At 42.3% G+C, this 14,607-nt stretch overlaps 1 protein-coding gene across 1 annotated transcript in view; it reads left to right on the forward strand.

Annotated features, from left to right (window-relative positions):
- The first annotated feature begins 1,090 nt into the window (after positions 1 to 1,090).
- The window catches only part of LOC116389839 (thyrotropin-releasing hormone-degrading ectoenzyme), a 48,183-nt gene continuing 34,666 nt past the window's right edge, over positions 1,091 to 14,607 (forward strand). The window contains exons 1-3 of the mRNA XM_031858837.1: positions 1,091 to 3,544; positions 12,182 to 12,319; positions 12,459 to 12,524. Coding sequence (XP_031714697.1) covers positions 3,401 to 3,544; positions 12,182 to 12,319; positions 12,459 to 12,524 — 348 coding nt within the window. The 5' untranslated portion in view covers positions 1,091 to 3,400. The remainder of the gene's footprint in view (positions 3,545 to 12,181; positions 12,320 to 12,458; positions 12,525 to 14,607) is intronic.

The following is a 14,607-nucleotide window of genomic DNA, read 5'->3' on the forward strand; positions in this document are numbered from 1 at the left end:
GAGAGAGAGAGAGAGAGAGAGAGAGAGAGAGGTGAAGGATAGAAAAGACTGAATGTGGTATTCTGCCTTTTTGTCTTTTGTTAGTGCGTTCTTGCATAATTAGTTAGAAATTTTCATTTTTTTTAAACATGCCAGCAACTGCACTGAAAATTACATAAACACTCACTGACGTCCTGTTTGCATCCACCTGGTTCAGCTTTCCTTCTATTTAGTTTTATAAAAAGAGAAAAGGTTCTCTTCAGCTGCTTATTGTTCCACTCTCTTAACCACCATGGCTTACTCTGCTGCCATTTGATGCAGAAAAGAGGTCAAATCTCCAGCGACAGTTGAAGTATAATGAACAACATGTCGTTTGGTGCCGGACAGCTGCTGACCCATAAATACATCTGCTGTAAAACCAAATCTGTGAGATAAACGAGCCAAAACAATCTCCATTAAGCTGCAAAGTTGGTGAGAATGTTCTTTATGCTTCTTAATGGAGGGTGATCATAATATTCAGTCAACACTTACATCCTGTTTTTTGGAGAGTTTCCTGTTTGTCCAAAACTTTGTGAAGAGTTTGAGCCCCCTTAAAACATGCATCACCCCTGATGCATCAAGAGCAGGATCTTATTATAAGCTGTGTCGGCATTTATTTTGTTAGATAGCAAAACTACAAAATGAACAAAAAGAGGTTCATTTGAAGACAAATTAAAAAAACAAGAATTAGTTCATAGTAACTAAGTGTTGTTGGTGTTGGAGGTATTATCTGTGTTTCTGTTCAGCATTCATCCGTCTGTCCCCGGCATTTTCTTGTCTTTCCATAAATCTTATCGAGAGACCTCGGTCTGCTGACTCATCATCTCTCCCTCAATCCTCCGCCTCAGCAGTCTTTTGGCTTCAGCTTTGCATCCTCTCCGGGTTTTTTTTCTGGCTTCACCCCCGTCCTTCAGTTTACCCCCCCCCCCCCGATGCATGCGTGTAACCACAGCAACAGCGAAACTATAGCAACCAGAGTCAACTTCCCCGGAAGAAACCGCCGACCCGCTGGAGGCTCGTTCTTCATGTCTTAATGAGGCTGAAACAGGATGAGAGACGACAGAACAGCTAATGAAACTACAGAAGCAGTCATTTGTAATCATTGCAGAAGAAGTAAGAACTACAGAGGATTGAAAAGGCTCTCCAGTGTAAAGTTAATTATATTTAGTGTTTGTCAGGAGGCCTGAACACACTGAACCAGCGTGAGAGGGTACCGACTCACTGCTAACGTCAGCAGCCCGCTGGATGAAGGCTGAAATCCCTTCAAAGCAGGAGAACAAAAATCAAATGTAAACTGTCATGTTTGATGAAAGAGGAGCTCGGCAGCAGTTCGGCTGATGGAGGACAAAAATCAAAGAGCCGAAAACTGATTTCAGCGCGATTCGATCAGAATTTAATAATTAAACAGAGAAATCTCCCTAATGCTGATTTGATCCTCCGTGTTCCCGGCAGATTGAATACGTCCGCCTGGTTTTAAGGGTTCATGACTTCATTTATAGACCCGAGCTTATTTCTGCAGTAAAGATCTCATGCAGCCAGTTCATTGTGTTGATCAGCAGTTTGAGTTCAGAGGATTGTTGTTGGTGGAAAAGAAGTATAAGATATTAAAAATCCTGCTTTCAAAATGTTACGAAAAATACAAAAGTATGATCATCAAAACACACTTCAAGTAGTTTTAATGGTGAAGCTAATTTGAAATTGAGGATCCATATTCTTCATATATATTTGCAATATCTCTCTTGTAGTTAAACAAACTGAACTGAAGATATCTTTTCTGTTTAAAAAGTGAAAGTGTGTTTTTGAATGGAGCTCTGCAGACAGAACGTCTCACCCTGTTAGTGCAGCAGCATCATCTGTTGGTGTTCAGTTTCCCCGTAAACCGCAGCTCTGCCTCGGGGAGTTCAACGAGCCGCCTGTTGAGCCAGGCAGCCGCCGAACAGCCTGCCAGCTCCCACAGGGTGGTCGGTTTGAATCCCTGCCCAGACACAGTCGACCTTGCCAGAGAGTCGGAGGAAGTTAGTATGCATGTGTGGACTCATTCTTCTGCTGTGTGCCCATACAGGTGGAGATATACTTGTATTCCAATTCAAGTCACTTTATAGACATTCATCCATCTCTGATGCGCTGTGGGAGCCCTTTGGGTTGCACTCTGTCCCAGTTTAGCTCCAGTTGGCTCCAGCAAAACTCTACACGAGCCAGTGTTGTTGTAGGTCTGAGAAGAGAGGTTGTTGTGTGCTTCACGGGGACAGACTGAGGACTCTGGGCGACATGATTAAACCTGACTTGTTTCAACTGCAGTGTAAAGTGATGCAAATAGGACTTAAACACACACACACACACACACACACAGCCTCGCTCGCTCTCTACTTTACATACAGACTTTGATCAGTTGAAGGACAATTTACTGCAGGAACACTGCCAAATATGCAGAGTAACACACACACACGCACACACACACACTCACACACTCTGGGCCGAGGTATAAAACTGCAGCGTGTCTCTTTCCTGCTTTAATGACGTGTTTAAAGTGAATTTAGAAGGTAAACTTTTTTCTCTTTTTTTTAAGATCGTCTGCCATCCGCTCTGCAGCCGAAGCTTTAAAGGGAACGTTCAGACTCGGAAACAAAGCTGGCAGCGATGCGCATTCGTTCCCACAATGTTGCACCGTTTTCATTCAGGCCGCGTTGCCAGGAAACAGCCTCGGTCCAAAGGCATTACTCTCGCGGCCGTACGTTCCACTATCAGCAGAGTTCAGTCTATTTTTCTACGTGCGGCGCTTTCATTAAACTCTACCGTTGCTTCACCCTGACGAGGTTCTAAAGGCGCCCTGAGAAATGATGCAGGAGTCCTGTCAGGCTGAGCGCCAAACCCACGGCTGGCTTTTGTCAAACTTTGGAGCAATGTTGCCGGTTTCCCCTCCGGTGTTGCTGATGAACGAGACCTGCTTCATCGCGTCGGCCCTCTGGTGGTTTGGATCCATCAGGTGGAGACCAAGACGGTCCTTCTTGGCTGTGGCATTGTGCATTGTTGCCATGCTAGCAGTTGGTCTGTTGGTCCATCACTTTGGTTCACAAACAACAGCTATTGAATTGATTGCCCTGAACATGCATGTTCCCCAGAGGATGAGTCCTACGGACGTTGGTTATCCCCTGTCTCTGGCGCAACGATGAAGCTGACATTGTTGGTTGTTGTGAAATATAGAAACAACTGTTGGATGGATTGCCTTGAAATGAGGTTCAGACATTCATGTTCCCCAGAGGATGAGTCGTATGAACCTTGAGTGTGAACCAGTGTGCTTTTCTTTGGACATTTGCTTCCTTAAACACTTCACCAGAACATAAATCGTTTCCGATAAATGAATTATATTTGACATAAGAACCACATGCAATCATCTCTGCTGTGTGTCTTTCAGTGGTTCGGGGATCTGGTGACTCCGGTCTGGTGGGAGGACGTCTGGTTGAAAGAAGGTTTTGCTCATTTCTTCGAGTACGTCGGCACCGACTTCCTCTTCCCAAAGTGGAACATGGTGAGTAAAACAAAGTTGAATTCATTTGTTTATCACACTCACTCGTCTTCCTATTAAGCTCTCAACAACAATGCACTCTATTATACATTTCTTTAATTCATTTGTGTCCGATCTTTTATTCAAGACAAACAGAAAATAAAGCTTTCAACTCAGCATGTTGATTCAGTTTTCTGAACCTGCGTCGGTTCGCTCATGAAATGTAATTACTTTTCCTTCCGGTAGCTTTTAGGAGAGTTAGAAGTTCAGCTCGAGGCTCCAGTCAGTCAGATTTGAATATATTTTATTTTGGATTAAACCACGTAGATGTCTCCAGACACCAAATACAACACGGGGAGAAAACAGTCCAATAGGATTTAAAAGAGCAGATATCTTCTCAGACATAAAAAACAAACAGTGGATATTGAATAAGAAACAGTTCAGAAGCGGAGGATCTCTGTGGACTCTTCTCATTGGTGAGGGTTGTGTTTTGGTAAAAAGATATTTAAATGGCAGGTCTGAGGATTATCCGGAGTAACTGGGGCACTTTCTGTGGACGTGGAGTTAAACAAAGCCCCATTCAGCAGCATTGTACTGGTGGTGGTGGCAGAATAAATCGAACATTTCTGCATTGTTAGATACCACAGCAGAAGAAGAGAAACACATGTTTTTCTGACCCTTTTTAACAAATTTGTTATTCTGTATTTTTCTTACTGTCGACAAATCCCAAGTGCAGACACCAACAACAATGTGTTAATCCGTCTCTCAATATGTTCCTACTTCCTGTCTGTGGCTCTCAGCCCCGAGCTCATTGGTTCCTAGTGAAGAAGTAAATCTTTCCAAACTAAAATATATAATTCAGTTTTTTAAAAGTCTCAGTAATTTGCATAAACAGCTGGTAACTGTAGTTTTTCTCAAACAAACAGGAGAAAAAAGGGCATTTGTTGGGGACTATTTTCAGCGCGGATTAATCCACATTTGGTGCTGTAGTGAGTATTTGAATGTAGGATTGAGTCGAAATAAACTACAGTGTGCGTGTGTGTGTGTGTGTGTGTGTGTGTGTGTGTGTGTTCATGTTCATGGTGTTTAGATGCGTTCACTGCTGGTTTTGGACTTTTACATGAGCTTTGTTGACAGTAATAAATATACAGAACATAGACTTATACTTTGTGAAGAGAAGTCAACTACAAATTCAAAGGTAACAATCTCCAATCACATCGCATTAATTTGCATTGTATGTGCCACTAACAGCCAACTAAAGTCACAACTAAATCGACAAACAAAAATGGTGTTTTTAGTATTTTTCCGATGAAGTGATCCTCTATAGTTTGAGTAATTCTCCTTCCTCTGAGGATCAAAGATCACCGGCTACAGATCCGCCTGCCTCTCAGCTCTCTATTCCATCTTGTTTCTCTTTGTTGTATAAACTTTACATAACGTATGAAACGTGTGTTTATAAGAAGGAAGTTAAAAGTGTCTTTTGAGTAGGAGGAAGTCCTGACTCCTCCTGAACTCCTCCACCTTCTTCCACTCGCACGGATCAATACGTGGCTCCTCCTTCTCTCTCAAAGTTTCCTGCAGATAATATTCAGCCCCGAATCTGCAGCAGATGAAATCCGATTTTGTTTTATTCTGCTTCAGGTTTCGCTGACAGATTGTTGCAGAGTGAGTCGGCTCAAGTCACAATGAAATCAGAAAATAAAAATTCAAATGTGCTGAAAGAGTCCCAGACCTCCGGTTCCTCCCAGACCTCCGGTTCCCCCCCGACAGACAAATTCAGTGAGAACTTCTCAGAGAAACAGAACTTTAAATTACAGCACACGCACACTTCTTCCTGCTTTGTTTCCGCCGACGTCCGTCGTTATTTACTTCCAATGTAGAAAGTGTTCCACCAGAAACACCTTCCCTCCCGCATGCACACAGTCTGCTTCTGAGCGACATGGCATTTTTAAATCCTGGTTACTGCAGTTCTGCACGGTCGGACGCTTTAATAGAAACATAGTGTTTCTCCAATAACCAGCACAACGATGATAAAGCGGTTTGTTCCTGATAAAGCAATTTATTTATAACACAGGTTTTATTCAAAAAGCAGTTTAAATCAGCAGTGAGTCAGACGGTGCTGCAGGGAGAGGAACCAAACACAGCCCGGGAAATTAAACACAAATGAAGACGTGACAATGAAGGAAATACGCCGTGTGTTTGTCTGTATTCAGCCAATCAGGTAGCGTTATGTCCTCACTTAAAGATCCCTCCTCCATTATGTCTACGTCCTCTCAATGACTTTAGATACTGACTTCTATCCGTGCAAACTTTGTCACAACTTTGAAAGCAAATTGGTGTTTAATTAAGACGCAAATTGAGAGGCGTATCGACAGGGAGGCGGTGTTGGACACAAAACCGGAAAAGAAACCTGAACCCTCCAGCGGACTCCTCAGTACAGAGAGCCAGTTTGGATTAGCAGAAGAACACTGAGTGTGCAGTTTAGGGACGTAAACCTGAACCCTGGAGCTTCTTTCTTCTATCTACCAGAACATCACACTAAATATTGGTGAATGTTTCTCAAACAAGCACAGGACTCTGACTCAGGGGACCGGTGTTCGTGTCCCGTGTGAAGCATAAAGTTGAGTCATTTTTTAGTGACGTAGCAATCTCACACGATGCTACTCCACTGAGTCACATGACGTTACGTATGTAGCTTACGTTACGTAACTTAACCTAACTGCCCTGTTTCACTACGTTAACCACGACCGTTTTTACAACGTTAACCACGTCTGTGTTCAACGTCTACCGTCTCACGTTTATCACGTTTCACAATCTTAGTTGCAACCGTTTCACAACCTTAACCATGTGTTATAACACTAAAAACCTGACCGTTTAAAGACGTAAACCACATGTTATAACCCTAACCATGTGTAAAGCTTCAACCACGACCGTTTCACAACCTTTACCACGTGCTACTATAAAAACCTGACCGGTTAAAGATGTGAATTATGTGTTACAACCTTAACCACGACGTTAAACCTGACCGTTTAAAGACGCTAACCACATATCCCAATCGTAACCACATATTATGTTTACTCAATGTTTCTATTTCTTAGTGATAATACAAACCATAAATATGATTCATACATTGCTGGAATCTGTGCTTCAAGGTCCTTTGTCTCTCGATCGTACGCACATGTTGCCGACACCCTGAGCTGCATGTGGAGTCTTTTGCAGAACATTGTGAGCCAGCAGCTTGTTTTTCATTTAGCTCGGTCACTTTCACACCTTTTAACTTTATTTATTTTTTGGTTTGCACCAAAATTCAAACTGTCAAACTGTACAATCAGCTCTATGTGGAGCCATCGGGGGGAAATCGAAGGTGAAAGGAAGTCTTTATCGGGCCTGATGGGTCTGTTTATTGTATCTGATGGCAACAAAGAGCTTGTTAAAAAATAATTGGATTGGAGCAGCCAGGGCTGCAACTAGACCTCATATGACATAAATACTAAGTTCAGCTTTAACACCAGTCTGAACACAACAGACACACCAGACTTCTTTTGAAACATCAGCACATACACTTGTCTACATACATCACATTCACGAGATAACTTCAGATTAGATTCCAGAGGAAATGGTGCATAGTTACAAAATCATTTCACGACAGGTTAACAGCAGAACACCTCAAGGTGCCACTGAGACAGAACCAGGACATTCTGATGCAGCATTTCAACATTAAAGCCAGGTCTCTGGGGAAAGCAACATTAGATGGATTTCGATAAATAAAGTTATTCATTGCAGGATTGATTAACAATAAAATAGGTGAACAAAGGGAGAAATGCCTGAGGGGGGTTGCTAAATCTATATGAGAATAAATAAAACCCAAAGGGAGCTTCTAGCTCGTTTTTTAAAAGGTCTTACAAACCAAACTCTAAACAGAAGAAAATTAAACCTGAAACGCCCTCACGTTTCTCCTAAAACACAGATATTACAGAAAAAGTTGCTTGAGAGTTGTCTGTCATCTGGACACGTTTAAATGACACTGAGATAAAAGAGGAGGAGGAGGAGGAGAGGAGTGATGGGGTGGAAGTGAAGGAGGACGGAGGACGAGCAGACGTTTAAAAAGTTCAGCAGCTGCTCCTGAACGCAGCCCCGTCCCTCCAGTGTAAGTGTTTACACTGACTGTTGGCCCATTAGCCGTCCTCCACATGTGGGTCCATCTGGTTCATAATGGCCACATGGACCAGATGGACCCCCCCCCCCCCTCTCTCTCCAGGTGACTTTAAGTCTCTGTTAATTAGAGCTGATGTCTCATTTAGTCCCATTTTTCTTTCTCACCGAGTTGGTTTCGTCCAAATGTGCCATTTAACTAATTAACCGATTATGTAATTTGCGGTGGAGTCCCATGATGCAGCCTGTTTACCTCTGTCGGTGTGCATCTGTTGGCTCTGAAATGAAAGCAGTGGTCTGTCTTTACTCCAGGAATTAGTCCAATCCTTTGAGGAGGGATCAGGAATTAGTCAGATTCACTCCCGTCAGCCAAGAAAAAGATTTATTTGAGAAGCGTTTATCTGACACATAGTGTGGTTCACAGACTATGAAGTGCTGCTCTCAGCTGGAGGCGCTGTAGCTGCCAGCCAGCTGGAATCCAGTTTTCAGCTTTTATCCAACCACCACCTACAGTTACACCCAAATAACCCTAGAGACGTTCTTCTACCTCCAGCAACCCTCAGGTAACAGCAGGTACCCCCACTAACAACGTATCCTCATACTACGGTTCCACTGATATCTTACCAAAAGTCACTTTTTTGTGCGTTGTCCTACAAAAGTCCAGCAACATTTGTCAACTTCCGCTCATCACAGGCATTCAGTCTTCAAAATATCCCTCCACCTTTACAGGAAACAACTAAGTTACGTTTAAGCAACAAAACTACTTAGTTAGGTTTAGGAAAAGACGGTGAAATACTTTCAGGGACAGATTGTGGTTTGTGTTAAAGTTGCGTGACAAATAAATCAATAGTGACTTCGTGTTGCACACGGGGCATGTAGAGCGGTCTCCTGCAGGAAGTGTTGGTTTTCTTGATGATGCTGGTTCTGTAAAGAAATGAATCACATTAATTAAGAGAATCGCATTCAAGTGCTTTTTTACATATTTTGAATCCATACCACATGTACATGGACAAAAAGAGGTTTGCATTCTCCATCTACAAAACACGTGGGTTCTTTCTTCAGTGTTTTTGTGTTTGCATCTGTTTGGGTCTTTAAAGCACCTGAATGGCCATTCGATGAACACATTCTCACCTCTCCACCAGAAGAGAGGTGAGAATGTGTGTCGGTCGCCTTTTCAAGCAGCTCACACCGTTTGAAAGGAGAGCAGACCAGGACACACTCAGAGAGTTGATTTGTAAGAGAAAAAAGACTCCACGGGGAACCTTCTAAAAGAAGTTCATCTAGTAAAAACAGAATAAAACGAGATTGTTGGACGTTTTGCTCACTTTCCACTCGGCCCTCCTTTGTTCTTCACAATCAATCTCTGTACTTCTGATAACGTAATAACTTCATTACAGAACTCATGGGTCAGTTTTGCATCCCAAAAGTCCTCCACGGCTCGGAGGAGTGCGTCCCTTGAGCGAGGCTTTACGTCCTTGCACATGAAGTTTTTCATCGACTGCCGAACGAGCTTGTTGGGGTTCAAATCCGGTGACCGTGGCGGAGTCCTCACCCAGTTGATTTCCTCAGATGCGATGCAAGTCACCGCAGCGGTATGCTTTGGATCGTTGTCCTGGAGGAAGCGGTGATGTGGCCCAAAATGTTCCTTCATGTATGGCGCTGCAATTTCATCGATGATCTCATTCTCGAAATAGCGTCTGTCCATGTTTCCCTCAAAGGTGACCAAAGGACCGGCACCGTGGCGGGAAGTCATTCCCCAGACATAGAGCTTGGTTTTTAGATCTGTTGAGTTAGGGGACATTTTACAAACTTTGTGGTTCACGACAATGTTTTTATTATTTGAGCTTGCATGTAAACTCAGCATTACATGAAATACATCAAGTTTTTTTCCTCGTGTAAAAGACATTAGTTACATTTCAGTTATTGTACTGGTGTGTCAGCCGCTCTATTTCAACATTAATGATGTTCCTTGTTAACAGCAGATAAAGTCTCACACAATTATCTCTTACTGTTCATCATTCACTTCTCGTATTGCTTTCAGTTTCGCTGCAGTTCTGTTGAATAATGCATCTCTTGACTTTCATGTAACGGAATATAAAATCGAATCACTAACTAGAGACGTGTTTGTTTTAGCTGAATGAATTTGAACAATATATTTAATGTTAGCCAACTCATAAAAATAATCTGTATCAGTGTTTTACAAAAAGCTTACAAGTTAAATTTGCAGAAATAAAAAAAGAATACGATGATGAAGCAAGAAGTTATCTGCAAAACGCCACAAACCAACCGGGAGGAATTGATTCTGTAACCTCATATTCACTTTACCGCCCCTACACGAACCGTTTAAAGAAAGAAGTCAAGTTTTAAACAAATTATAATGAAACAAAGTCGAATATCCTGTTACCAGTTTGATTTGGCTGCAAAATATTTATTCAAATGTAGATTTTTAAGACTAACGGTTTGTCTACAGACGAGTTAATAGTGCTTTGATCAGTGATTATTTGTGGCTGAAAAGCCCTGAGCGTGCACAGCGAGAGCCTGCAGCTACAAAAATGTCAGAGTTGCACGACCAAATCCGCTCGTTTTCTTGCCCGCACGCCGGCGTCACTACGGCAAACATAAACCAAGTATTACGAGGCGGCGGTGCGTTCACTGTCATCAAGGGGGCTCACACGTCAACCAAGTGCAAAGGAGGGACCCTCCAGAAACTTTAGATGGCTGCTACTATGCAGTCTCCCGTCAGTCTTACACCAGTTATTAGATGGGTACATTACCATTAAGCTTCAGGGACAAAGGAAACATAACAGAGTCTGAATCACAGAGTTAGAACGACCTCTCAACACTTTCTGATTATATTCTTACATTGAAACTAATTGAGAATATATTGTTTTGCAAGATGAATATTTCATGCAATTAATAAATGGACAGAGCCCCATCTGCCAAAAAGTAGCCTGATCCCAGCGGACACTAAATCTCTCTGGTGATTCTAATGTTCATTAAAAAATAATTAATCTCTCAAGAAACTTTTGTTTAACTCGAGGTAGATTTGTTAACAACAGTTCTACTTGATTAACAACTTTAATCTATGAATTACACAGAGCCACATTGGACCAAGAATTAGCCACATCCCAGCAGATACTGTTAATTCAGAAAAAGTTCCTGTTCATGCAGTTCATTAATGATTAAAACTTTGTACGCCAACAATTCCATTGCTTAACAAGATGGAGGTTCATTAAAACCAAATCTCCATAGTAAACACTGTAATCCATGATTTAGACAGAGCCGCACTGCTCCGGATTTAGCCTGATCCCAGGGGTAATTTAGACAGAGCTCATTATAGCTCTACATGTTTGCAGATGTCTATTAAAACCCTGAAAGCAGAAGAGGAGGAGAAGAGATGAAACAGGAAAAGGAGTAATGGGAGGAACTGAAGAGAGGAAGAGAAACCAGAAGGAATGAATGGAGTGGAGGAAAGAAGTAGAGGACATCTAAAGAAGGGATGATAAAAAAATTGAGGAAACAGATTAAATGACAAGATTAAAGAAGAGAGGAAAACAAAGGAAGGAAAGGAAAAGATGCAATAAAAAAATGAGGGAAGGAAATAAGGAGAGGAAAGAATTAGCGCTAACAAGGGGATGAAGAGTGGAAACAATAAATGAAAACAAGATAAACAAATATTACAATATATTAAAATGATCCAGATTAATTTCACAACTAAATGTAGTTTAATGAATGAACTGTTCCACTAAATCACTCTTTGTTGACCAACTTTGTTGTGACAAAACTGCTTAATTATTTAACTGGAGTTGAGAGCTGAGCTGGAAAAAAACAAAGCAAACCCCAAATTCAAAAAAATCACTGTGAAGAGTTTTAATCACATTTGGGATCACACACCAACATTGAGGGGACTCCAATACGTGGACAGATCTGGGTCCCTTCTTTTGGGATTAGGGTGTCTTTTTATTGTAAGCATAGCTGGAGGAAAATCAAGACTCCACAAATCACCGGATAGTATTAAGAACATTCTGGGGACTGTTACCCGTTCACACACCAACATTGTGGGGACTCACCTACCATATGGGGACAGGCTTCTAGTGGGGGAGTCACCAACATTGTACGGACTTACTGATCATATAAGGTCAAACATTTGGTTGGTGAGTCGCCAACATTGTGGGGATTATTGCCCGTTCACACACCAACATTGTGGGGACTCACCTACCATATTGGGACAGGCATCTGGTAGGTGACTCCCCACAATGTTGGTGACTCAACTACCAGATGCTTGTCCCCAGATGGTAGGTGAGTCACTACCTTCTGGGGACCAGCATCTGGTATGTGATCAACTCTCCTATTTTTAGGGGTAAAATATGGTTTTGGTTTAGAATACGGGTCAAGATTAAAGGTTGGTTGGACACGTAGGGGTTAAAGGTTGTGACCAGGCTCCAGAGAATGTGAATGTCAGTACAAGGTCTCCTTAAATACCAAAGACAAATATGCGTGTGTTTTCAGGAGAAGCAGCGTTTCCTGACCGATGTCCTCCATGAGGTGATGCTATTGGATGGGCTTAGTACCTCCCACCCAATCTCCCAGGAAGTGGAACAGGCGACGGACATCGACCGAGTCTTTGACTGGATCGCCTACAAAAAAGTGAGTCGTGGTTGGATAGCTTCGATGGCTTGTGAGCGAACAGTTCCAATGAAATGAATGGATTAGTGTCACGTTAACAATTGAGAGCATGTTTTCACTTGTTATTGGGTTTGAAAGTGTTTCTCTGCGCTGCCTTTAGGGGGCGGCGTTGATCCGGATGCTGGCTAATGTGATGGGACAGACGCTGTTCCAGAAAGGACTTAATGTAAGTTCATGTCATCCTGCAGGTCCAGCTGTGCAAACAGAGGTTTTGTATCTAGGACAACAGGGAGAGCCGAGGTTTGGCTTCAAAATGGTTTGTCACCTGGATTCAGACAGAAGCTGTGTGGGTTTTCTCTCTCTCCGTGTGTGTGTGTGTGTGTGTGTGTGTGTGTGTGTGTGTGTGTGTGTGTGTGTGTGTTTGTGTGTGTGTGTGTGTGTGTGTGTGTGTGTGTGTGTGTGTGTGTGTGTGTGTGTGTGTGTGTGTGTGTGTGTGTGTGTGTGTGTGTGTGTGTGTGTGTGTGTGTGTTTGTGTGTGTGTGTGTGTGTGTGTGTGTGTAGCCATATTTTGGCTAAAGCCCGACTGTCTGGAGCACACTGAGGATGGATGCAGATGGACAGTGTATAAATGGATTTGGCTTTGAGTTTTGCTATTTTCTTTCTGCTGTAAAACAATACAACAAAACACTATGAGTGACCTGAATTCAAGCTGTACAGGGGTGACAGTTATGACACTCAAAGGACAGATTGTTTTGGGGGATCCAGGACTACTGATATTCTAAATATTATTCCAAAGCCAACAGTCCAAGTAACCCTTTACAATTTCCGATCATATTTAACACGTTCAGCTGTTTAAATGCTGCTCAAAGCTTGAGGAGACAGGAGTAAAATTCTGGTGCGTCATTTTTATATTAATAATATACATGTTCATTGATCAGCCGCTTTTATGGAGCAATAAGCCTTGGACAGAATAATTTCTATACAAATGTTTTTAAAGTAATTTGCTTATAATAAAAAAAATAAAAAAATAAGCTGTTGTCTTCCAGTAATCATTTTGGGTCTTTTCATACCCGACAACATATTGGAAAACATTTTCAGACTGCGCTGGTCTAACGTTAAATTAAATTTGTTGTTTTGTTTTATTACTTTACTCCCATGATGCTTTGCCTCGCGGTAACCCGTCTGCTGCTGGTTGCTACATGCAGTTGGTGGGAACAAGTCATTTTCTTTAAATGACAACTGAAAACCCCTGTGGTTGAAGTCACCTTATTGATGTCTCGTCATGTGATGCCCCCGAAATAAAACTCAACCGTCCTGAGCTGCAGTGACAAAGATCCGGCCCAAAAAACCAGCAAAGCCTCGCCCCAAGTCCAGGGTGAGGGGGAAGAAGAAGAATTGGGGCCAGTATACAGCAAAGCTGTCCGTCTCATAACTTTGTATTCATGTTATAAATATACTCATGTCAGTTAGCTGGTAATCTGCATGAGAACTAAAGGAAAACAAAATATGCTCTCATAATAATCTGTTTATAGTTTGACCCGCACAGATCACCACATTTCATTGATTCAAATCTAATAAAACTTCCAGAACTCCTTTTTCCTCAAACCTCCAAAGTCCCGCTTCATAAAACCCAACGGCTCCTGAAGCCGCTGGCTTTTAGAGGTTTAGGGATGTTTGCAGAGTGTCAGCAGAACATTTCATGAACTACCAGAAGTTCCTTGGAATTATAAGCTCAAAGCAGAATTCAGAACATTGATCCGTGATGGGGAAAGGAAGTTTGGCTGTTATACAAAGTGATGAAACATGAATCGGAGAGAGAAGCAAGCAGCAAATCTGAGCTTCGTATCGACGAGTCCGTTTTACTCTGGAGGTTTGGAGGATTTTGTTTCACTGAGTCGAACCGCTAAAAGATACAGCAGAGACGACGACGAGGAGCGCGTTGCATTATTTATCGCTCAGCCTCACGGAGACGCCAACCGGCTCTCTGACGGGTCACATTTAATCCACAAAATTGGAGGAAATCACTTGGCTGTGAACGTGAAAATGATGTAAGGTGAAAGTGGGTTAAATATAGCTTTCTATCTGAATAGAGGGATGAAAATATGTATGATTCCCCTGCGCGCGTACACACACACACACACACACACACACACACACACACTATGTCCTGCTTTTTCTGCAGAAACTGCCGGTGACCTGGAACATACTGAGAACCAGATTCTATATAAAAACACTGCTGATCCAGCAGCAGATCACAGAGAAGTGTGTGTGTGTGTGTGTGTGTGTGTGTGTGTGTGTGTGTGTGTGTG

This window comes from Anarrhichthys ocellatus, unplaced genomic scaffold (assembly GCF_004355925.1).
Source record: "Anarrhichthys ocellatus isolate YVR2014 unplaced genomic scaffold, GSC_Weel_1.0 scaffold21, whole genome shotgun sequence".
NCBI classification, from domain to species: domain Eukaryota; kingdom Metazoa; phylum Chordata; class Actinopteri; order Perciformes; family Anarhichadidae; genus Anarrhichthys; species Anarrhichthys ocellatus.